The sequence below is a fragment of the Triturus cristatus genome, chromosome 4_1, assembly GCF_964204655.1.
Source record: "Triturus cristatus chromosome 4_1, aTriCri1.1, whole genome shotgun sequence".
Taxonomy (NCBI): domain Eukaryota; kingdom Metazoa; phylum Chordata; class Amphibia; order Caudata; family Salamandridae; genus Triturus; species Triturus cristatus.
The window spans coordinates 1,093,105,652-1,093,130,880 of record NC_140585.1 but is presented as its reverse complement, the minus strand read 5'-3'; the positions used below and the strand labels follow the sequence as shown (position 1 = coordinate 1,093,130,880).

Below are 25,229 nucleotides of genomic sequence, written 5' to 3'. Positions count from 1 at the left end.
CCTGTCCAGCTGCTATTAATGGTGGTAGTGCAAAAAACTCCGTTCATCTCACTGCAGAATACTTGCACCACTACATGAGTTGGAACATGCACTGTTCTTCACTGCTTGAGAAGTCAGGCATTTTCTCAAATGTGCTTAAGTCATGTTATTTATATTCAGACTGTTTTCCAGCTCTGTATAACTGTAGCAATCCCATGAAAACGGCTGACACCGTCAAAATATGTTGTCTACTAGCATTTCCAAAAAGTGATCACAATATTTTACTTTCTTGAGCAAGATTTGTATCTAAAAATGCATTACAAATACATGCGTTTCAATCAAGATTACCATTTTCTTTTCCTCTGACCGTCAATGCGTTTAGGCATGGACAGGAAATAAACTTGATTACTGTAACCTTTTCCGCGGTCTGCAACAAGGCTGCTCTGTGGGCAAACAGTAGACCAGTACAGCAGCAGGGCGCCAGTCCAAACTGACTAGCTTCTTCATAGCAATAAACAGAGCCCGTTTATGTCATTTTAAAAACAGACTTACTGCATATTAGCTTTGCCGTTGGTTTTAACTCAAGCTTCGCACGGTTCAGCCTTCAGTGGCGCCTCTCTTCCTGCAGTCGAGTGCATCTTCCCGCCCACGCTGCCAAGACTCCGCCCCCTTACGTGCTCTCTGACCTCTGGGGAAAGTCCACAGAACAGATATCAAGTTTTCCAGTTAGATACTGTCAGAGTTATGACGTTTCCCCGGTTCATGCGAGAGAATCTCTTCCAAACAGGTTTCTTTCTTGCATTCTGTTACTTGCAGTCAGAGACGTTTTAAGGCATGGGCAAAGTGGGCTCTGGACCAGGGCCCCAGCCTTTCAAGGGCCCCCCTGATAGAGAAAAGTCTGTTCTTGCCCTGATGACCTTGAATAATTCTTAAACATACTGTTTTTAATACCGGTTTTCTTTAATTTAAGTTTTATGTGATTGATGTGCGAAAGTCTATTACTGGCGTTTTGCAGAAAAATGTGTTTGTTTCATGCAACTTCCATAAAAAAGTTCCTTTTAGATCAAAACAAGACCTCACATATGAGAAATGGGAGGATGTCACAGAAATTATCTGCAGTAAAATTAGTGAGATGCTGCTCTGTTACAACATCCACTATCCTTGAAAGTTAGATGTAAATACATTTAGAATTTGGAACAGAGGGCCTGAGCACGACCAGCAACCTGGCTAAAGAGGGTATGAAAGAGCTGAAATTGAATCATAAATTTAAAGCTGTTCTGAACAGGGGCCCCTAAAATTAGTTGGGCCCAGGGCCCCCAAAATTCTTAAGATGTCCCTGCTTGCAGTCCCGTGTAATACTGAGGTAAACAGGACTTTACTAGCACCAGAGATATGTACTGGATAAGCAACCAACAATCGAACCTGAGTCGAAGTTGTATTAGGCACACTTTGGTTACATCGGCTTTAGTACATAGCATCCTACATACAGATCAAGCAAGCGCAATAGGTATGGGTCATTCCTAAAGATGTCTGGATTCCTCCACCTATTCAGTAGCTCATCCCTGTGTCCGTGCACTCAATCACTCATCATACATGCACCCTGTCACTCATCCTTGCATGCTCATCCATGTGTTTATTTGCATTCGCGCCACTCTCCCAACTGCGATGGCATACAAAATCACCAATCAGTGGTGAGGCGCTTTCGGCTATCAGCCAGGCCTATGTGATTTACTGCTGCTAGCCTGTAAGCGGTGTGATATGGCTGTTATAGTATACTCAGTAGTATAAGACTGCAACAAATGTGTTGCTTCCACTCTGATGAATGAGGGAGTGCTGTTTCTTGTGCGAGACTGCTAACACGTGATTGGTGTAAGATTGCTTCTACTACTGTACGACTGGGACTCTGTGAAGGGTGTGAGAGTGCTCCCGGGAGTGAGTGACAACTGATCTATGATGGGTGTGAAATTGTTGTCAGTAATTTGGGTGTTATACCATAAGGCCTTTAACAGGTGTTTGTGTCAAGGCCACCGCTCTGTATATAACAGGGCCCACTTTAGGGCAGTGCAACCGGTGTGGCCGCCCTGGGCGCTGACCTGTGGAAGGGGTGCTGACCTCGTGGGGGTGAAGGGGGGTGGATGGGGGGTTGGAGGCGCTGTATTTAGCAATAACCTATAATTGGAGAGTTGAGGGGCACTTTTGTCAGGTGGTAGTGAGAGAAACCAAGGAGGTGGTCATGGTGTGTGGGGGTGTCAAAAATGATTGTCGCACCGTGCGTCACCAGCGCTAAAGCTGGCCCTGTGTACATATTTAATGATGGTTGAGTCTTACTCTTGAAACAATGCTGCTGCAATCAGTCCTAAGCACATATAGCTTTCTCCGCCTCTGAGCTTTGATGATCTGCTTTTACAAATGAGGCTGGCCATAGACTGCAGATGTACGTGTGCGTATGCTATGGTTTTTCCATGCTGCTTCGCTCGATTTATTTACCTGAGGTCGGAAGCGGAATAAAACAAACACAAACAAATGGAGCTCACTGACCAATCACTCTGAGAAGATGTATTTATTTACACAGTGTATAAAGCGTAGAAGCAACTACAGAGGCACCAGTGTACCTTACAAAATCTAGCACAATGCGACAAGAGAGTAACCTTAAAATGAAAATTGAAGGGAAGGAAAGTTGGATCCTGAATTACATTCTGAACAGATAGTTCGCAAGTATTTCCGGAACAACTGTAAATTCAAGTTGAGTCTTAGTTGATCCAGTATAAAATATGAATCAGTGCAAAAGAGAAAATCGCTTGTCGTCTTGAGATTTCAGTCTCCTACATTCATGAATCAGTGTATTCGCTGTTACCTGTGGCAGAGATTCTGTTCAGCAGTTGCAAGGTGAAGAAAGAGATAAATCTAAATTGTTTGTCTTTTTTCACAGATGCTTGCTTACATATGTAACAATTTGTATAAACTTTTTTATTCTGAAAAATTTCTCCTTTCTCCTTTCCATTCTCTCAAATGTTAAATTAAATTGTGGTTTTACTAGCAAAGTTGAAGGTTTTTTTCTGTTTGTTGTAAGTATAACTATACCATGGGTTTGTTTGTATCCCAATCACACCTTCCTACTTGAATCTTTAACCAGATTCACCAACATTTTGTTTGGGTATATATGTGGATCAGTGCTTTAAATGGGAAAAAATAAGTGTAGGTACTCATTATAATGGAGGCGTATCAAGTGGGCGTGGCAAGTGTGCGGGGCTAGGAGCGGGGCGAAGAGCAATATATGATCGTACCTAATGGCTTCTGTACCAGTTGCAGCACATGTCAAAACACACGAGAAATGCGTTTATGGCAATAAAACAGATTAACCCATTACACATAATTACATGCTCCTCCGAAGCATAGCGGAATCTGCCCTGGAGGAGAAACTTAACCTGCCGTGCTGTGGATCCGGGTACCGGTACTCTCCCTGGCTACAGAGAAGTGCCAGTACTGACGGCAAAAAAATTCGGATGTGCCGGTACTCAGTACCGGTGAGTACCGGCCCATTTAAAGCACTGATGTGGATGCTGTTTATATATTGTACACTTCGGTCATGATGTATGTATTTTCTCGTTTATTTGGCCTCTGTGTACCTGCACAAACCTATTCCAATACTGGCGCGCAGTTTTTGCAACTTTTCTAAGACTTGTACAGCAGAGCACATGTTTGCTTTCATTAGGTCTGGCATTAGCCAAGACCTTTTGATTTTAGTAAATGTATATGGATATTATACTACTTGAAGAGGCTTTCAGCAGTGCAATTCATTCATTGGTCAGTTGTTGTGCCAGTCACCTTTTGCTTCAGCACACTACCGCATACAGCATCAGGCAAAGGGTCCGCCAACTTCAGCAGCTGGCTAACTTCACTTTCAGTGAGTCCAATTTGCTCTTTCACATGGAGCACATCCACACACAAAGTAGGTCCCTTCAAGCCAGTGTGTTTGCCATTAATTTATTATGACTTTAGTGTTGTCTTTCAGTTTACAGCCTGGTGTGATAGCAGGACACTTTCTACCAGATGTGAGCACAGAGCACATTCCTGCCTTTTCAGTTCCCGCCTCCTGCTAATGCTGTTGTAAATTCCTTTTGGAGTGGCTTTTGTTTATCTGGCTGCAGCTATTTTACAGCATACCAGATTTGTCAATTTGAAACTGATCTTTTTAAAGTTATCTTCTTTTGTAGTATACACCCAATGAAGTGCATTTATAACTGCTCACCTGTATATCATGGTGACATGTATTTGAATTGAGGACTACAGTTAAACATCTAAACAGTGGCGTCACTAGGGGGGTGCGGACCGCACCGGGTGACACCCTCACGGGGGTGACACCAAAGGGCCGGTCCGGTCGGTGTGTCTGTGGTGCACTGCACCGTCCGCGCAAAATTTTATTGAAAGTAAACACACAGATTCCAAAACCGAAACGCAATGAGGACCGTGGACGCGACGCGCGCAACCTAACCTAAACGGTTTACCTTCTATTCAGCTTCAGCAGGAGGAGGTGCCGCCTGTGCGCAGTGCGCACTGTCTCCTCCTCCGCCGCGTCTGCGCGCCTGATGTCACGCCGTCACTAGAGGGGCCTGGGTGCAGTCGGCGATGTTGTGGATGGCCCCAAGTGCGCGTGACTCACGAGGGACGACTAGGAGCCGGAGGTGAGGACTCGGAGGTCTCAGGTGGTCGCCACACTGCCATTTAATTTTTATTCCATTTCCAAATTAAAAATAAATTCCAAGCAAGGCTAACGGCCGTGGGCCGTCCGACCGAGAGGTAGTCCCCCGCCCCCCCCCCCACCCCCTGTCTGCCAGTGTGTGATACTGTACCACATATCTGGGTGAGGGGTGTTACTTGTGCAGAGGCTGAGCTTTGCTTCTGCGGGTGGTTGATCTGCAGAGGCGCACCATGTGTTCTGGGTTATGGTTTGTTTTCTGGGAACTTATAGCTCGCTGGATGCCACCAAGGCAGCTTCAAAGCTCTCGCTAGGGTAGGATTATACTGTGACCAGATTCTTACAGGCTTGAACAGCAGTTAAGAGAAAAGACATTTTATTGCAAATATTATAAATGCCTTTCTTCTTCAACGTCATATTGTGATAAAGATATACTTCAGTTTGAAACACACCCGGTGGCCCCACGGCAGCATTCCTTTTTCCAGACTCTCCAGTTCTGTTACTTTTCCATCTCTCCCTCCCCCCTCCTCCCTCACGGCCACACTGAGCCCGCCCGGTCTCCTCACCTGTGGCACTGCGCAGAGGAATCCAGGGGGCGCGTTACCATTTCCTGCCTGTTGGTGCAAGACGGACGGGTCGCAACGAGGCTCGGGGCTGAGGCCTCAAGCAGTTACATTTCATTAGACTCCTATACAGCTGAAAAACACATAAACGGCACAAATATTAAAGTGAAGGTAGCGATTAGCAACAAAAAAAAACACAATGGAAATGATTTTGTGAAGACTGAAGGCTAGAAGCGCAACAGAAAGGAAGAATTAAGGGGCCAAGTTATTTGGAGCGAGTAGTGAGAAACAGTGAAAACGTTATTGGGTGCATGGAGTATCAGCGGGGATCAGCAAAAATTGGAATGCATTGCTGACCTGAGAATATGGCTAGGGACCGACCACTAGAAAAGAAATGGGATCTTGTATTAAAATGACCATATTTACATTTAAAGGCAAGCCAGAAGAAGCAAAAGAGGATCTGGCGGTTGAACTAAATCTTGAGGGGAGAAACTGAGTAAGGGAAGATGGACGAACTAGGTGTGAAAAATCTGGGATTCTGTTCCGCATACTGAACTGAGCGTGAAAAGTAGTTGGAACACGCAGGCACCTAATAGAAGAGTTAATAAGAAGAGATTGGTGGGAAACGAGAATATATATGCTAAATACAAGTATAAAATAAAAGCTGTTGTACAAGCATGAAAGTAGCACTGTCAAACCCCAATATATTTCTGCTCGAAAAGGCCTCGATATTGACTTTGCCAATGCTTTTTTTCCTAAATGCCTGACACATAAATCGCTAACAATCTTGGAATGGGGTTTATACTAAGGAAATGCATCCCATAGCTACGAAGTGCACAAGTGCGAGGTTAGGGCAGATGGAGTAAAAGCATGGAAACACATGCCACCACCAACTCAGCAGGTGAGTGGCCTATTTCCTATTCAGTGCAGGGCGGTGGGTGGGGGGCGATTCCATGTGTTTCTGCGCTAGTGCGCTCAAACATCTGGTTCAACAAACTAAACTGTCCTCAAACTAGATGATCTTTCCTTTTGAACATAAAAGTGGCGAACTTGCCTCAGCTGATCTCTGCTCATGCGCAGAGTGGACTGGATTCACACCATGCGAGGCCACTTCATTGTAATAGCAAATAAACCTTGTGTGGTCACCGCGAGATAAACTTTGATCTCACCACCTTAGCTACATCAATAACCGCAATAGGCCCGTTTCAGCTTATAAAAGAAACTGTACCCCATCCCTCACAGTTGAGAACTATTTCATAGATTAACAATTAACCACAGAATGAAATTTGTGTACACACTGTGTGGTAAATCCAAAATGAAGCTGCCTTTCAACTCCTACTTATACTCCTAAATTTCAACCCGGATAATTTCTGCAGGCTCTCCACTGGCTGCTTATGCCCACATTAGGATCTTTCCAAGCTCTCTGCACCATTCACTGGACCCTTTGCATCATTGGCCCTACCTTCATCCACCTAAAACTATGGCAATACTCACAAAATATAATGCTGTAATCCAGATGTCTCTAGTCCTGGCAAGGAAAAACACATTTATGACAAGTGTGAATTGAGAAGGAGGCCTTGCTCTTTCCACATAGATGATAACAAACAGCTCAGGTTAGTGGATGATGGTACATATCCACAAGTCTGACTCCATCAGTCTTACACTTTTGCGCCACATGCCATGCAAGCTTGCTGTCACATGATTGGAGCACTCTTCTGATAAATCCACAAGACACATAGCACTTTCCATATAGGATTATAAACAGACAACCTATCAACCAAATACAATAGCCAAGATGTTGGAACATGTCTGAAAATGCAACCCTCTCTCCATTATAACTCTCTGCCTCACTTTATACTAAAGCGCAAACAAATGTTGATATTGGTGGTGGTGGTATTGGTGGTGGTGGTATTGATGGTAGTGGTCATAGTATTGGTGGTGTTAATAGTGGTGGCATTGGTGGTATTGGTGGTGGTGGTATTGGCGGTGGTATTTTTATTGGTGGTGGCGGTATTGGTAGTGGTATTGTTATTCATGGTGGTGGTGGTATTGGTGCTGGTGGTATTGGTGGTGGTTTTGGTGGTGGTGGCATTGGTGTTATTGGTGGTGGTGTTGGTGGTATTAGTGGTGATGGTGGTATTGGTGGTATTCGTGGTGGTATTGGTGGTGGTGGCATTGGTATTCGTGGTGGTGGTGTTGATGGTATTGGTGGTAGGGGTGGTATTGGTGGTGGTATTGGTGGTGGTGGTATTGGTGGTGGTAGTATTGGTGGTATTGGTGGTGGTATTGGCGGTAAGTCGTGAGGGGGTGACACCCTGAGTTACCCGCACCGGGTGACACCAACCCTAGTGACGCCACTGCATCTAAATCAATTTAGTCTGAATATCCTGCTTGTGTGTCTTTCTAGTTTGCTTCCAATGCTCTCCTATGCTCCACATATAGAGACATTTAACTATTATATTACTAATTGAAGCTGTACAGTGTATACCAATTTATTGATCTATCTGTGCATGAGATGAATAGCAGCACTACAGTGCAACCACAGTGAGTCTTTGAGTCTAGCCAGGGGCTGGTGCAAGGGGGCAAGGCAAGTTTACAAAGAGCCACGCAAACCGTGTGGGTCCTAGGCAGCTGCAGCTAGGACAGCTAGGAAGGAGTGGTATCTAGTGGGCAGAAGCAAGCAGTTTGGGGACACACACATGTTCTCTAGCAAAGCAACAGACACCCCAGCTGGTTCAGGCAAAGATAGGAGCTACCTGGGCGTGCTCAAACTGTACTAAAGAGGCCATTCCATCCGGTAGCGCAGGTTATTGGCCCGGGCTAGTGGTGGTTGGACATAGTTCTGCTGAATAGCTGGTATGTCTTAAAGTAAACAATTCTGTGTCATACTTTTTTTAGACTAGTCTTACAGCCTGCTGCATGACACACATTGGAACAAGTAATCTTAGGTTATAGTGCTGGCGACACACCGGACCCCGGTCAGGACGGTCGTACACTCAGCTTTAAGATTATTACTGCTCAGTGTCTCAAAGTGTCTTTTTGAAATAATACAGCCCACATAGCTAGGCTCTGTGTACCTCAGTCAGCCTTTTATCCTGGGGCTTGCCCTGCCCCCCTAATTTTGCCTCATGTATTGTAATGTTAATTGCTAAGACTAGCCATGCAACTTACTGTAAGCCTCAGGTTAATAATAGCGGGTGGCTAAGAGCACCGTGCTGTAATCAGCAAATTGATTTTTATTAAACTGCTCAATGTGTCTTTTTGAAATAAATTATAGTCTGCGACCGGGTTGTGATCCCTAGCTATGTGTGTGCCCTTCACTTTCTGGTGCTTTCCAGCAATTTTAAGATCTAAGAGTTTTTCGTTGATCAAATGGGTGTAATTTCTGATATTTATGTTTCCCTCATCTTCATTGCTTCATTTTGCTCATGAGAAAGTGTCACTCACAGTTGTTGAAATGTCACTCATAATTACACAGAAATTTTAAAAATGTCACACATAGCAATCTGAAACCTCAGCAGTTATGCTTTACAAAGGCATGATTGGTAAAGGTATATGTGTGGTAAAGATCTTACCACAGCCCACTTGCCCTGAGCCCTAAATTTCGGCCCACCTGCATTGTTATTTACCCGCCCAAGGCTTATCAACTACGCCAACCACGTACCGACCCCTATAGTTAACAGACACTACCCCGACCCAAGCACCACACCACCACCCTGAAAACCACACCCAGCCCTGAAAACTGCCACTAACCCCTGCCCTGAACTCTTAAATTCAGCTCACTGCCCTAAAACCTACTCCAGAACCCTCCCCCTCCCTGGCCCCTGAAAACTGCCCCCCAGCCCAGAATACTGTCCCTTCCCCCCTGCCCTGAGGGTCATTTGAAAGCTGAGAAACTGAGCTTTCAGATTACACCTCCATTTCCCTGTAAAGCACCAGGCGATCACAATAGCATGGGATTGCCTAGCGCTTTCTTTAGACACCAGAGATTTTTGACTGGGAGAGCAGCCCCTTGGGCAAGGGCCTGGGCGCTCCCTAAGCCCCCCCCCCAAAAGCATTAGTATTTCTTTCCCCCCCCCGGGGTGCGGATGGCAGTTACTACTGAATTCTGCCCCCCCCCCCCATGGGTGGCAGAAAGCTCACAACATGCCATGGATTGGAAAAAAAAGGGTGGAGACACCAAGCACAAGGCATGCCCCCTCCCAGAAAAATGCACTGCAGTCTTTCATCACCCACCCTCCCATCCATTGGGAGTTTGAGTCTCTAGAGAGCAAAAGCCCACTAGACAACGGGGATAAATCAAATAAATTGAAATAAAGGGTTGGGGAGGTCAACCATGCACAGGCACATGTCCCTGCACCAAAAAAGGCACTACACTACAATCTTTCTACCCACCATCACGCAAGACCAGGAGAAAGCCCACTCAACACCAGTGATAAAATAAATAAATATATAATAAAAAAAGGGAGAAGGTGGCTTAAAATGTACAGGTCCACGCCCTCATCCCCAAAAAGGAACTGAAGTCTTTCTGCTTCCTTGGGAGGGGGGCAAACGTAGAAAGCCCACTAGACACCAGGGATTGATAAAAACAATAAAAAAACTAAGGGGTGGGGGCTACCTACCAAGCACAAGGCCATGACCCAACCCTAAATAAAAGGCATTATATAGTCTTTCACCCCCCGCCCTATGGGGGCAGAAAGTTCACTAGATACTAGGGCTAAACTTTAAAAAAAGGGAGTGGGGCAGAAAATGAAGCAGAGTCAAGTCCTCATCATAGAAAGGGCTGAACAGTGCTTCTGCTCTTTCCCCCTAGGATTTGCCCAAAATCTCCCCCTCCCCCGAAACAGAAAGCACACTAGACACCAGGTAAAATAAAAAGGAAAAAAACAAAGGGGTGAGGCAAAAAAAAGGGTGTGGATGTTCCACTCTTGCAAAGGGCCATACCACCTCCCCAAAAAGGGCAATCCAGTCTTTTTTTACACCCTGGGGGCAGAGAGGCGGTTTGCCCCCTGGGGGCAGGAAGCCCACTAGACACCTAAATTTTGCCAAAACAAACAAACACAACGATGGGACGTTATAACCTGCATCAAGACACACCCACCCCAGAAGAGTCCATCATCGTTCTTTAGCTCACCTCACTATCCCATTTCAGACCCAGCCATATGCAAATCAGTCTTGACCCTGTTCCTCATGGGAACAGTCCAGCATGAACTGCCAAGCCAGGTCTTCCCTGGACCGGAAAAAAGCATCCTGGTACCGGTTTCGGGGTAACACCCCTCATCAGCCAGGCTAGCTTGAATCCAGTGGCAAAGTGAGCAAAGGGCCCACGTCTATCATTCCCTGCCAAATTAGAGCAAACAAAGCAAACACAAGGAGATGATGGACGGAGTGCTGAAACTTTTCAGACACTCACCCCTAGTCACAGATCTAGGTTGAACCCATCATTGTTCTTTAGCTCACTTGGCCACCCTGGTTCGTACCCAGCCATATGCAAATCAGTCTTGACCCGGTATTGATATTGTGGGGTGTTGGTTGCACAGGAAAATCGGCGCCTGTCAAGTTAGTGTAGCATATATTGATTCAAATTATCATGCGGTGCAAAAGGTGAGGGAAAAACACCCTAGAACCCCCAATAGTGTAGGACCACAAGGCCCGTCATGTAAATAATAGCTTATCCTATGCACACGCTTCAGTGTTCAATGAGTGTTCATCATAGATGTAAAGCAAAGAACAAGCAATGAGTATTGTCTCTTATGGTGCTTTCTTTGTGTTTTATTAAAAAAAAGGAACATCCAGCCAGCCAACATGTGTTTTGTCGTTGGGGATTACCCCTCGACTTCTTCAGGGCTGTTCGATTCTCTGTATAAAGTGTTCGCACACCTCTCTGCCGGCTATAACTCCGACCCGGCTGGTCAATTATTCAACTCTTTATTGATTCCCAATAAAAAAACTCCAAAGTTTATATCTGATACTTTAGTATTAGGCATCAGTAGTGTGTCTCTTCTTTAGCTCACTTCGCCACCTCAGTTCAGACCAACCTACATGCAAATCAATCTTGACCCTGTTCCTCATGCGAACAGGCCAGTCCGAACTGCCAAGCCAGGATGGAAAGAAGCATCCAGGGACCGGTTTCAGGGTAACACACCTCATCAGCCAGGCTAGCTTGAATCTAGTGGCAAAGTGAGCAAGGGACCCACGTCTGGACATACCCTGCCAACTTAGGGTGAACAAAGCAAACACAAGGAGATGATGGATGGAGCGCTAAAACTTTTCAGACACTAACCCCCAGTAACAGATCTGGGTTGAATCCATCATCGTTCTTTAGCTCACTTTGCCACCCCAGCTCATTAGCTCAACACAAGGAGATGATGGACGGAGTGCTGAAACTTTTCAGACAATCAAATGCATTGACAGGACATCAATAGTGACCGGGTTGCTCCAACACAAACGAAAAGGCTCCCCTTCAGTTACAGTGTATAGGCCAAATGGACACTGAGCCGTTAGTCATTGTGAGAGTATGAAATTCGGCATGGGGGCAGTCTGGGGGGCTTGCTGAGAGTCAAGTAAAGCAACTGCCGCTTTCATGAATTTCACAAAGCGGGCAGGTAGCTGTGCGGATTCACCCCGCAGACATGCTTCCATGGCACCCCGGCGATCAGGACATTTAAAATGAGCCAGACTGGTCGAAGCAAAAGCTTCCTTAGCAGGAGCAGCTCATAACACATACAGTCAGTAATTCCTCTCCCTTCACACAGAGGGGACATTGTCTGTTCTTGTCATCCAGGTTCCTTTGGCCATACTAATAGGACTTCAAAATAACTAATCCGAAGTGCAAGCCCATTAGCAGATGTTTTATAGTCCATTTGAGGAGCAAAGAAAGATAGGATGGAAGGGACCCTGGCTCATACAATATAGAGGCTAACCCTCTGTGTCCCAATTTCTTCACAGCTTGTACATCAAGATCCATCAATATTAGCCTAGCTTGTTTAATCAGCAGTTTAGCCACCATGGGCACCGGCAGACCTCTTGTCCAGATTGCACGTGCTTCCAGGGCCTCAAAGGCGTGCTTTAGGTACTTGTGCTAATTTGTTGCCAGGTTACTTATCAGTTCCCAAATAATGCTTTTTAACGTGTGGACCTTCGCCTACTTGGCTTTCAGGCTATAGACTAGGAACTTGGCTTTTAATATCAAGTGCTGCGAGGCTAGCCCAAACTCTTGTCGGATTTGAGCATGTGGTGTACAATTTGGAGGCAAAAATACTCTTCGGTAGCAAGAAGACTGTGCTCTGTCCAGCCAATTTGCCATTTTAACTCTGTATGCCAATGACCCATAGGCAATGGTGGGGAGGAGTTTGCATTCTATTACCTTCAGAAGAGGAGATAGAACTGGATTTTTCATTGGTTTTTGCACTTTACGGAAGCCCATTCTAAGGAGTTTGCTCCTCCCTGTTGAATGTTGATGTGTGTTGCCAAATGGCCTCTGTGGTCCAGCCAAACCCCCAGATATTTGTAAGTGTCCACCACCTCAATCACCTTCCCCTCGATGGACCATATCCCACTTTTTACTAGTTTGCAGGAGATTATCATTACCTTTGTTTTCATTACGTTCACATTTAAATGATTGGCCTTGCAGTAGGCAGTTAGCGCATTAAAAAGCCTCTGGAGGCCAGTCGCCGCTGGCTCTAAAAAAAATCAGCCTGCTGGAGGGTTCGAATTTTGAGACCGGCCAATTTAGATGGAAATGCCCTCACTTGTGCCAGGTGGTCTGGGAGGTCAGCTAGCTACAGTTTAAATTAGAGAGTTGCCAGTATGCAGCATTGCTTCTGGCCTTTGTTTGTCCAGATTTTGCCCATAGTAATCCATCTTGCGCTGACTCTTATCTTTACAAAGGTGTCAGACTAATGGGTAATGATAGCTTTTAATACATTTTGAGGGATGCCTAAGGTGTTAAGATTTGCCCAGAGTTTAGGTTGTGATACACTGTTGTATGGTGTTTGAAAATCAATGAACCAAGCGCAAAGGGCCTTGCCCTTAACTGAAAGTCGGTTTAAGTCAGGGGGATCAGCTTCCTTTTCTCCGCCCATGGTTGGAGCTCCTGGTTTAATATGCTAGCATAACACTGCCCTTCAGTGCCGAGAAGCGCAATCAGTTGATAGTTTCCTGGGCACGATCGTGAGCCTTTCTTATGAACAGGGACCAAAAGTGAGCCCCTCCATGTTTCAGGAATGGCTGCCACCGATAAATACTCCTGGAATACAGGCACCGTTACTGAGGCCCATCAGGACGGGGCCCATTTGGATACTGCGGTCGGGATGCCACTTGAGCCAGGAGCACCATCTGCTTTTATTGACTTGATGGCTAATGCTGCATGGGCCAGGATTTTACTTTTGGGCAAAAGAAAGGAGTGTGGGTGTGCCACCCTGGCATTATGCCATACCCCCAGACAAAATGGAACAAACCAGTCTTTCTGTCCCCTGGGGGGGGCAGCAAGGCTGTTTGCCTCAATTAGCCCCACAGGGGAGGGAAAAAAGCCCACTGGATGCCAGGAATATTTTTTCCATAAAAGTCTGCCCCACCCTGTCATCAGGCCCCACTCTCACCTTTAAAGACTCAATAGCCTTTCTGCGGACTAAAGTATTCCCATTCCAATGGCAAGTGAGATGAAATCTCAATTCTTGTGTGTATCGTTCTTACATATGAACCAGCAGGATGTGGCTAAAGCCCAGTGTCATCCCACTTGCCATGATCAATGGCTGCCTTTTTTGGGGTTAAGTTAGCCGCCACCCAGGGAAACCTACTAAGCTGAGACATTTTTGAATCCATGGTGGTATGCCTCCAACTTTATCTGAAGTCCTGCATTTTGCTTGCATTACTGTGACATAAATTTCCAGAATCTGCAGCGATCCAAAACATTATTACTACCCAACTTTCCCCCGCTAAAAACGCTACCCCAATTGTGTGGGTGGGCCTTGTACCCGCAGCAGAAACTGATCAAACTAGGGTCAATGGAACGTCACAGAAATGCAAGTAAAACACGTGAATTTAGGCAAAGTCTGAAGCTAGCAGCGCATTGTGGGTCCCACGTTAAGCACATCACCCTGGACTGCCCTGGTTGTCTATTTTTCAGAAATGTCTGGGCTTGGTATGGTTCCCTAGGTGGCGACCAAGCCCAGGCCCAATTATTACAACTACCACTATTGCCTATGTCTCTCCATGTTGTTATGTGACCTTTTGTATTGCCTACTCACACAAATGAAATACCATGTATATCAGGAGATATATGGGAATGCTGGGTAGCAGTAAATTTGTGGACACCTGCAGACTCAAGAACTTTCCCTCACAGAAATGTGAAACTATTTGTTTTTAGCCAAACTGTGAGGTTTGCAAAGGCTTCTAGGAAAGAAAACATCATGAGAACTGCACAGGCCACACCACCCTGGACTCCCCCGGCTGTCTAGTTTTAGAATGTCTGGATATGGTAGATTTCCCGGAGTGGCAGCTAAACTAAGACCCAAAATCTGCAGCTTCTCACATTGTAAAAAAAAAAAACATTGATTTTGCTGGCTGAAATGTTAGGTCTCCAGGTCCCATTTTGTCTTGCGGGCACTATGCCTAGCCACACAAGTGGGGTACCGTTTTTATCGGGAGACTGTTGGAGCACAGAATAGTAGATCTGTGACATGTCTGAGAACAGAATATTAGATCTATTATTATCAACTGGATTTCTCTGCATTTGTGGCTTTCAAATGTAATCCAACGTGCAAGAAAGAAGACATTTTGCAAACTGCCCACTCAATCACATGATAGTATGGGTAGCTTCAAACTCTGAACCACTGTTCCTAAATTCACTATCTTGTGTACATTTCAAAAACCCATAGGTTTCCTTCATACCAATTTTCAATCTTTATACTTTAACACATGAATTCCTGTCTAGTTGGTACACAAATAGAAATGATTGTTAAGTGCAGTTGGTGGCACTGGATATTGTGTGTTTTTGGAGAGCCTACAAACCCTATGCATTTCCGCAACCAGTAGGGTCTGTTCAAAGTAATGGTACATTGCTTTTGTGTAAATCGCCTATTGTGACAAGATGTTACAGATAAACAATTTGCTACAAACTAATTTTTCCAACTCGTTGTCATTCTTTTTTCTGTTCCACTGTTAGTTTGTTTGTGAAAACCTTGAGGGATCTACACAAATGACCCCATTCTGAATCCAGAATTTTGTCTACTTTTCAGAAATGTATTGCATTCTGGGATCTCCATAGGTTTCACAATTGTTTCCACCACACACTGAAAGCAGGCTGAAACAACGAAACATAGGGAAAATTGACTACCTCTTAGAAAAATGCAAAAACTGCATTTAAAAAATATTGTTTGCTACAACTCTGCTTGTTCTTGAAAGCTGGGAAGATGTTGGTGCTAGCACAGAGCAAACCTTTTGTTGATAACATTTTCACTCAAAAAAATGTTTTTTTGTACAGCACTTTCCCCCATTTTTCCCCTCAAAATACAATAGTTATTTTCTTAGTTCACTGCACTGGAATCTACAAATCCTGGTTACTGTAATGTTGTGGGCCCTAAGCCCACATACTAGTAAATGAGTGACACAGACACTGTGGGTAGTTACTAAACTGGCCACGAGTATGTACACACCGGCTCTTTTATTGTCAGATTCATCTCACCGATGATGCCTGTGTTGGATGGGTGTGAGTTGAATGTCAAGGCCAGCCCTCAAGAGAGTAGCTGGTAAACTAGTCCATGCTGGGACACTAGAATGTGTCCAGCAGGACACTACATTCCTCCCAAACTTTATTGAAAACAAAAACAAGTCCAATCAGTGGGAATAAAACAAAACATAGAAAAAACACCACTAGGTCTCTCAGCCTTGGGAGGCTGTGTCCACAGGACAACATTGGACTGGTGCAGTTGGGAGCACCCGGGCATCTCTGCATGCGTCCATGGTTTAACCAGCTAGTACTGAGAACGAACACTGTGCAGATGGATTTTTTACCTGCATGTCAGTTTGGTGAATGTCCACTCACGCATTATTGATTGGTCTTGCAGTGATGTGGTTGGTGTAAACAGTTCAAACTTGGTGTATCAAGGGCATTGGTGAAGTCCGCTGTGGAGTTTACTCTTGAGGTGTCTTGACTCCGTGAAGGCAAGCCTTGTGAGGACTGGAATACTGTTGATGATGCTTGGGATGTCTTCCTCTGATGCCCTGGTGCTTCCTGTACCTTGTTGGTACAGCAGCTTCCAGACCATCTCTCATGAGAGGATTCCAGAAGGCTCGTTCCGATGGTTCGCCAAGTGCCCATGCGGACTGTGCAGGGCTGCTTGTGGGACGCTTGGGGGCCACTGCAGGATCACCGACAGAAACTACGGCCAAGTCATTCATGCAACTGCAAGGGTGGATGATTCACGGTCGGTGTGCTTGCCAACAGTACCCAGGTGCAATGGGCTATCAGCTGGTCTCTACACAATTGGTCTCTCATGGTGCCAGGCTCATTGGTCTCTGGATGTTTGCAAGCTTAAGGGTCCACCCTGGTGATGAGATGCTCCCTCCTTGTTTTGGGTGATGCACATGGCAATGATGGTGTGTTTGCCAGTAGACGACCTGGATGACATTTGCTGATGACTTGCATGGAGTGAGGGTGACTGGAGAGACTTCGCAGCTACATAGCTCAGTGTATTTGCTGGTGCGGTTCTTCTCCTTCCGGCATGTGTGGTTGCTAGCAGGTATGCTATCTTTCACCAAGCAGCCAGCACTTGGGAACTGACGGTCACACTGGGAAGCGTGGGGCAGCGATGCGGTTAGTGCTTGGAGGTGGCTTTCGTTCTCCCACTGAGCTATTGCCAGGGACGTCGCTCCATCTCAGTGGTTGGCTTGTGTCTGTGGGTGCACTCTCTGGTAGTGGCACGAGTCCTCTGTCTCTTTAGCCTCTGATCTTGCCTTCTTGCATATCTGTGGTCATCCCGTCCTTCAGTGTGACAGGTTTGGTCACACGCTTTTCTCTCTTTGATAACTCTTGCTTGCGGCGTAGCATCCTGCCACGCATCACACATATTCAGCTCTTCAGTTTGTGCGAGGTAGCCTCATGCCACATTTCATCGTGTTTTCTCACTGGGACCTCCTGCCAGCTCCGTCCTGTCTGCAAGACTGCGAGTCTTTTCTCGTCTTGGACCAATCACAGGTCCTGTCTTGTTGGTAGGGCTGGGTGTCTTCTCAACGGTGCATCATCCATTTTATGGACGGCAGTGAAGGTAGGTTGGCTTTGATGGATCAGGACTGCAGCCACTTCCATACCTTTCTTCTCCTGGATAAGGTATTCCGGGTGCAACTCAGAATCGCAGTGGGAGACAAGGGTCTCCTTTCATTTGAAGTGGTGGCAGCTTGCAACTAGGGAACGTGCGACTCTCCTCATAACTGTAATTGGTCTGTGATCGACTCAGTCTTAGGCCAGTGTGGGAGAGAACACTCCCTGTACAGTCTTAAGCCCACTGCTTGGCAGTGCTGATGCAGTTAGGGTATGTGTGATGTCATTCCTGCATTTGGGCCACGCTAGGCCTTTCCTCCCCTCTTGTCTTTGGGGGGTACTTAGCTGGATCTCGGTAGTCCTGCATCTTCTCACTTGCAGTGGTGGCATCTTACCACCAGGGGACGTGCGATGCTCTCCTCCCTTACCACAGAGAGAGACAGTTAATTCCTCCTCCCTTGTGGAGGCAGCATGAGGGGACGGCCGTTCACCTCCAGAGGCCGTGGAATGCTCTCTTGGACAGTTTTGTGCGGGGGAATGTGGCTGCAAGTAGTTTGTGTTTGAGAGTAAAATATTCCTCTCTGAGGGAGTGACTCACTAGGACATGTGCCAGTCTGTCAGTCTTTTTCTTTCTTTTATAGTGTGTTCCTTGGTGAGCGAGTGTCCCTTCGTGCAATGGTGGGGCTATGCTAATCCCTTTTGTCTCTGTACTGGTGCCTGATTGTGGCAGAGTTCCTATGGCGGCGTGTTTGTAGCAGATCCTGGCACTCACTGTGATCCTGCCCTTACATCACCTTTCCCTTTTCATTCTGAGTTTTCTTTTCAATCAATCTGATGCCTACTAGACTCTTCCCCGGAGCAGGTAAGCAGTTTTTGTCCTTTTTTCATTTCTGCAATGTCAGGCCCTATCTGGCAGCATGCGGTGTCATCAGAGGACCCCCAGGGGCATGCATCTCTGCACGCGCGTCTCACATGGTGCGCGTTTTACTGTTCAGGGGGAGATTGCAGGGCATTGCAGGTTTTTTAAAAGCGGCGTGGAAGGCAAAACAGTTTTTCTTCTTCCTGCAGTGGTGGCAGGTGGCCACCAGGAGGAGTGGAATGCTATTCTGGCCTCATCTTTGCTTGTGGTGTGCCTAACTGCTGCAACCTGGGGCACAAGAAGGGAGGCTACTCCCACTGCTGTGGGGATCGATATAAGGTGACTGGGGGCACTACAGGCTCATTACTCATGCCAGGCGACAAGGCACCATGGCCCTTTTTAGGTCTCGGTTAGCGAAGGCTGCACTTGCGCAGTCTCGCTTGCGAGATTTAATGTTTTTCAGTAGTGGGGCTTGAACCCGCCCCTCTTCTCCATTGGCTGGCCTCTTAAATGCAGGTCAGCCATTGGAGAAGAGCTTTGTCTGTCGAAACAAGCCCCGTCTTTTTCGGATTCGGGGGCGTGTTTTTTCGCTTCTTTCTCTTTTTTAAGCCCCGCCCCTTTTACATTGGTGGGCGTGTTTGTATTTTTTTTTTTTTACAGGGACGTTCTCGTGTTTATTTTATATGAGCCGGGGAGGAAGGCAGGCGCGATGGGGCGGAATGCAGCCTCGGCTCCCAATTCCCACAGCCTCCTTTGTTCTCTGCTCGGGCTCTTCACAGCTGAGAGGGAGTCCCATTGCACAGATGCCGAGCCGAGTCTCCAGGGGGAGGAGGGGAAACGAAGAAGGTAAACAAGCGCCCTAGCTAGTGAGCTACGGGTGCACTGCAGAGTTTGGCGTGGACTGAATTTTACCCAAAGGTTCAGAAGCTTAAGAAATGCGACACCGAGCGCCCATTATGTGACTATGCTGTAAGCACAGTGCAAGCGGCATTAAAATACAACATATTTTCGGTTCTCGGCTCCTCAAAACTGTTCTTGTGCTCTGTTCTTACAGCCTACCTCACCCTCCCCTTCCCTTGGAAACCCATGGCCAATGGCAATCTTTACGTGGAGGAGGGCGGCCTCACGGCCAGAGCGTCCGACTTTGCGCTCGGAGGACCGTGTTTCAGTCTTGGTGTCGGCTTTTTTTTTTTTTTTTGCATATTTATATAGCGCGAACTCGACCCGAAGGTATTGGAGCACTTTACATAGCACCGTATTTACATTACACATTCAGGCACGGGGAGATTAAGTGAGCCGGGGAGGAAGGCAGGCGCGATGGGGCGGAATGCAGCCTCGGCTCCCAATTCCCGCAGCCTCCTTTGTTCTCTGCTCGGGCTCTTCACAGCTGAGAGGGAGTCCCATTGCACAGATGCCGAGCCGAGTCTCCAGGGGGAGGAGGGGAAACGAAGAAGGTAAACAAGCGCTCCAGCTAGTGAGCTACGGGTGCGCTGCAGAGTTTGGCGTGGACTGAATTTTACCCAAAGGTTCAGAAGCTTAAGAAATGCGACACCGAGCGCCCATTATGTGACTATGCTGTAAGCACAGTGCAAGCGGCATTAAAATACAAGATATTTCCGGTTCTCGGCTCCTCAAAACTGTTCTCGCGCTCTGTTCTTACAGCCTACCTCACCCTCCCCTTCCCTTGGAAACCTGTGGCCAATGGCAATCTTTACGTGGAGGAGGGCGGCCTCACGGCCAGAGCGACCGACTTTGTGTGTGGGAGGCTCTATGTGTGTGTGTGCCTCTGTGTGTTTGGCTCTGTGTGGGTGGCTTTTTTTGTAGGTGGCTCTATGCGTGGGTGGCTCTGTCTGTGTGTGGGTAACTCTGTGTGTGTGTAGGTGGCTCTGTGTGGGTGGCTCTATTTGTGTGTGGGTTGCTCTATGTGAATAGCTCTGTGTAGGTGGCTCTGTGTGGGTGGCTCTGTGTGTGTGTGTGGCTTTGTGTGTGTGGCTCTGTGTGTGGGTGCAAATGCAATAGGTCTCGCATTTGAGTGAGATTAAGCTATTGACATTGTAAATAACAATGCTGTTACTTGAAATGTTTTAAAAACAAAAACATAAACAAAAATAATGCCATGAGCAATGCCAATACCTCTAACTTTAATAATGCTGAGACCATTGCATTGTAAATGCTTGTTAAAGTCTTAGCCCTGTCAGGGCTGCTTCACACAGCTCACTATTGCTGGGTGTGATGTAGCAAACCACCATTTGGTGGCGCTGTGGTCACCCTCTTCCTCACCGCTGGCATTTGCACGCCAGCTGTCCCACGCCTCGTAGAGCGGTCACTGCAGCTTCGCAAGAACAGACACAGCCCACTGGGCCTAAAGGCAGCCGTTTACACTTGCAGGCAGGTCCTCAATAACATAGGGCCTGACAGCTTGGCCCCTCCCAGGTGCAGCAGGCAGCAACCAATGTATCACTCGCCTCCATGCACTGCGTGGTAAGAAACCGGTGTGTGAAGCAGAGGCGAGGTTGTGGGGGAGGATAGTTTCTATTCTACTGAACAGCTGGGCTGGCTTATACTGTGCAGCGTCGGTCAGCTTTGTCTGGGCTGCCTTACTTGGAGTTCAGTCAGCTTACATGGACTGCAGCAGCTTTGCTGAAGCAGTGCTCCACGCTCTTCTCCTCTGCCAGCATGCGTTTCACTTGCTGGTTTTTCGGCCTTGCTCAGGGGTGGCAGGGCAGCTTATTCTGTGCCGAAATGTCTGCCTGAGGAGAAATGGGGGGCTAGAGGACCATCTCCTACACAGGCCGGTAATGTTTCCTAGCCCTGCATGACTTGCAGGCTTACTGCCACCCACTTACGATCTACTGCTTGTGCAAAGGTTGTTGGGCTGCTCCGATAACTCCAGCATAAGCCAGACGGGTACCTTGTCACCAGCCAGGCTGCTCTTCTTGCTGCGCTCTAATACCTAGCGGGTCCCGGTGTCCCTTGATTGCACTGCTCCCTCATGGCAGTTGTTACGGGGAGCACGGGATGTCTCTGTTTCCTCCCCCAGCAAAGAAAGGTTCACTCTTTGCACTGGCATACATGACTTTGCAGGCCCCGATCTCCTCCTCAATCACATGAGTGACCTCCTAGTCGAAACAGCACGGGGTCAGAACCCCTCGTCGCCAATGTAATGTTGCCCACTAGTAAATGAGTGACACAGACGCTGTGGGTAGAGTTACTAAACCAACCACAAGCATGTGCACATGGGCTTTTCTATTGGCAGGGTCACCTGACCTTTTATTGGCAGGGTCACCTGACCCATACATGCCAATCCTCCCGATTTAGGCGGGAGACTACCGATTTCAAGGCTAGCCTCCCACCTCCTGATTCCTTCATACAACAAGCATTTGCAATGCAATAGGTCTCGCATTTATACGAGTTTGAGCTATTGGCATTGTAAATGACAATGCTTTTTATTTAAGTTTGGGTTTTTTAAAACATAAATAAATAAAAGGCAGTCATTTACAATGCCAATAGCTCAAACTCGTATAAATGCGAGACCTATTGCATTGCAAATGCTTGTTTGACTTGCAAATACTGCTCTTGTGGGACTAAAAAAATTGCACTTCCTTCTGAGACCTTCTCCAGCCCCGAGAGTGTGCTGTTGGGAGGTTTCAGGTTACATTTTGTGAAGATTTTAAAACCCGTCTGCTGACTAGTTTGGAAGAGCGATGCTGTGTATATTTTTTTGTCGCTGTCATTTAGATTTGTTTTAGCTTTACCAAGGTAATACCCTCGCCTTTACTCTGCCTGCCTTTAGTAGAAATTCCATTATAAATTGCTGCTTTGAACTTCTAAACTCGCAGAAACTTGTGCATAAACATGATAAGGGACCAAGTAATTCTCTGCTTGAAACTTGTTCGCACGCGCATTTTTTACCTAGTTTGGGAAGGGGAGGGGGGTGGAGAGCCTAGGTTTTAAATGCCCCGCCCACGTACATCTCTTTATGGTATAATGTTGCATGACTGATGCAAAGTACAGGGAAGACAATTATGACAAACATGTGCAGAGAAAGCTGTGGGGTAAAAACCAGAAGCGCATACCTCAGAAAGCTGCCCTGCCTCCCATTAAAACCTCACTCGTCCATTGGGTGCTCGTTAAATGCACAAGAGAGATTATTTTCCTTTGTGCCATCCTTTTGCCTCTCTTGACACTCTTGAAGCTTGTCTCATCATTCTTCGATAAACATTTATCACGGCCTGCAGATGAAGTAATATTATCTTTCGGGGATTACTATCAAACAGGAAGTTATAACCTAATGGTTTTAAACGATTCCTGCTAAACGGTACTATTGAAAGCTATATCAGAGAGAGGAGGTGGGGGGTTGAGTTATGCCAGATGAAAAGTGGGGGGGAAAGGGCATCACGATGAGAAATGACAATAGTTTGTGTAAGAGGTCTGGGTGGGAGAGTAAGGGAGTGTAGCGTGACAGGAAGCAAAGGCAACAAGCAGGAAGGGGGTGGCAAATGGTGTGCACTTTCACGGCCGCTTTGATGTCCTCAGTGGCCGCGCGGCTCACTGAGGACATCAAAGCAGCCATGAAAGTGATCACGCAGTGCTCTTCAGGCTGCCAAATGGTGCGCGCGCCCGGCGCACATGCACTGTATTTGGAGGCCTGAAAAGCACTCGTTTGCACTTCCAGATCCCCCTTTAACAAAAGCTCTTGCGAGTGCAGCGCTAAAGCGCTGTCTCAGGCGAGACCTAAAAACCTGAATCATCTAAGGGCTTCAGCTGACAGGGGCTGGTCTTGTGTGACTCACAGCATGCACTGCCAGTAACCTGCTTCTGAAGGCCAGAGCACCACATTTTTATCATGCTTTCTCTGCCTGCCATAGCGCTTTCTCCGTGCTCCTGACAAATAGGGGGAAAAAAGTTTTTTTGCATTTCTAATATGTGATCCTGCAGTAGCACACTTGCAAGTTCCATGCATGAGAAAAAGCCGATTCAAGCCTCAATAGAAGTCAATGGGGGAATACGTTCTAACGATTATTATTTTTTTTTATCTCCCACTTTTCTCTTCTAAAATGTTGGCATGTATGCCTGACCCATGACACCTGTGTTGGATGTATGTCGGCTGGGGGGGTCGAGGGCAGCCCTCAAGGGAGTGGCTGGTAAACCAGTTCATGCTGGGACGCTAGAATTGTCCAGTAGGATACAGGTACCATTAGAATCCCCAGGTTGTTGGGGTAAAAAGACACATTTAGTTTAAATTATTATGAAGGTTTAAACTCGAGCTACCCCTACCATAAAAAAACAGAGTTTATCACCAGGCGGCAATTATATATCGCAAGAGCAGCACGTTACATGAGCCCCTTGCAACACAACACTGTTTGACCTTAGACGAGTCCCGAATAATGGAAAGGAAAGTGGGACTAACGCTTGCTGTCCGAAGAGGACACGTGCTACGATAGGCTACATTTGACTTCCTCATTTTAACATTTAACGTAACAGATATTTACATCTCAGCACAACAAAGCGAAATCAAAAAACAGAGCAACTGCTCCAAAATACGGAACGAATATATAGTCTAATGTACAGCTTACCATGCATTAACATGTACGGTATATTTGTCATAAGTCTATAAAACTACACACATAATACACGAGCCTGCTTCATTGTATTAATCGGAAAATGTGCTTCACTTCGTACAAAGTCACAGTTCCCATGGGAAGACTTCAAAAGTTGCCGGCGCCTCCATGTATCTTCCGGAAAATAACAATAACCAGCACTAATCAAATATGGCCGCCAAGATTCACTTACGTCACTACACCCGGCTTAAACGTCAGCGCGGAGATATGCAATCGTACGTTTGGGCTGAGAGTGTCTATTACACTAGGTAACTCGCTGCCTAGTTTTTGATCTGAACAAATTGTGGTGCGATACAGTACAAGATGCAGGCAGCGCGACGGGTGGTGTGCGCCATGTCCGGCGGGGTGGACAGCTCCGTGGCAGCTCTGCTGCTAAAGCGCAGAGGTGAGACCCAATGCTTGAATGCGGGAAGAGAAGAGAAGAGAAACCGAGAACTATTCCTTAGAGTTAGAGGCTGGCTCAGTTTAGAAGACCACATCTAATTTTGACAGCTTAGCAAATGTTATGGCCTGTAGCGCCCCCTGCTGGTGATTCGAGATCTCACTACCTGACGTTTTCAGCCAATGACACTCGTAACCATAATATCATGCCTTCTTTCCCCCTTTTTAGACCGGTCAAAAAAGCAAAGCGATTAAATAACACATATTGTACAATTAGTTAAAACCATTACAATTTACATAACGTGTTTGGAGCTTTTAAAACGAATTATGAAGTGCACAAGAGACTTCAATCCCTTCAAAAGGCTGAGCATCACAAATATATAAAAATATCAAATAAACTTAAAAATAGTTAAAAAATAACATTGAGGCTACGTGTAAGCTAATCAAAGGAGCAGGAGGTAAGACAATATACAAGCAGTATGGCAACTCGCATAAAGTGTTAGCTGCACATCTGAATGAATTATAAAGTACACAAGAGACGTTAAAGCTTTCAGAAAAGGCTGAACTTTACATAGTCATAAAAAATATCAAAGAGACAAGGTGGTTTAAACAGCCCTGACAAGTATCACGCATCAGGTGTTATACTAACGCATTTCAGTGTGGTGATCCGCATCACCGCACTGAAATGCTTAGTCACGCATAATAGCGCCTCCTGAACTGTCAAGCAGGAGCGCTAGTAATCATAAGTAATGCCAGCTGGAGAAGTGGCAGCGAATCCGTGCGCGCTGCTCCCGGCACCTGGGTCAGAATCTGCCGCTCTAGCTGCTACTCTAGTTACAATGTATCAGCAATATTATGATTCACGCGACGC

General features: G+C 46.4%; 2 protein-coding genes across 5 annotated transcripts in view; one reads left to right on the top strand and one right to left on the bottom strand.

Moving 5' to 3' along the window:
- LOC146856067 (uncharacterized) overlaps positions 1 to 25,229 on the bottom strand; it is a 171,379-nt gene that overhangs the window by 85,522 nt on the left and 60,628 nt on the right. For 2 of the 4 annotated variants that reach the window (XM_085654079.1, XM_085654083.1), the window contains exon 2: positions 5,242 to 5,371. In XM_085654079.1, the coding sequence (XP_085510205.1) occupies positions 5,242 to 5,282 (41 nt within the window). In that variant the 5' untranslated portion in view covers positions 5,283 to 5,371. Of the gene's footprint in view, positions 1 to 531; positions 668 to 5,241; positions 5,372 to 25,229 lie in introns of those variants that run through there. The other 2 variants (XM_085654080.1, XM_085654082.1) reach the window with 2 other exon arrangements.
- The window catches only part of TRMU (tRNA mitochondrial 2-thiouridylase), a 198,417-nt gene continuing 197,369 nt past the window's right edge, over positions 24,182 to 25,229 (top strand). The window contains exon 1 of the mRNA XM_085654078.1: positions 24,182 to 24,362. Within this exon, the coding sequence (XP_085510204.1) occupies positions 24,281 to 24,362 (82 nt within the window). The 5' untranslated portion in view covers positions 24,182 to 24,280. The remainder of the gene's footprint in view (positions 24,363 to 25,229) is intronic.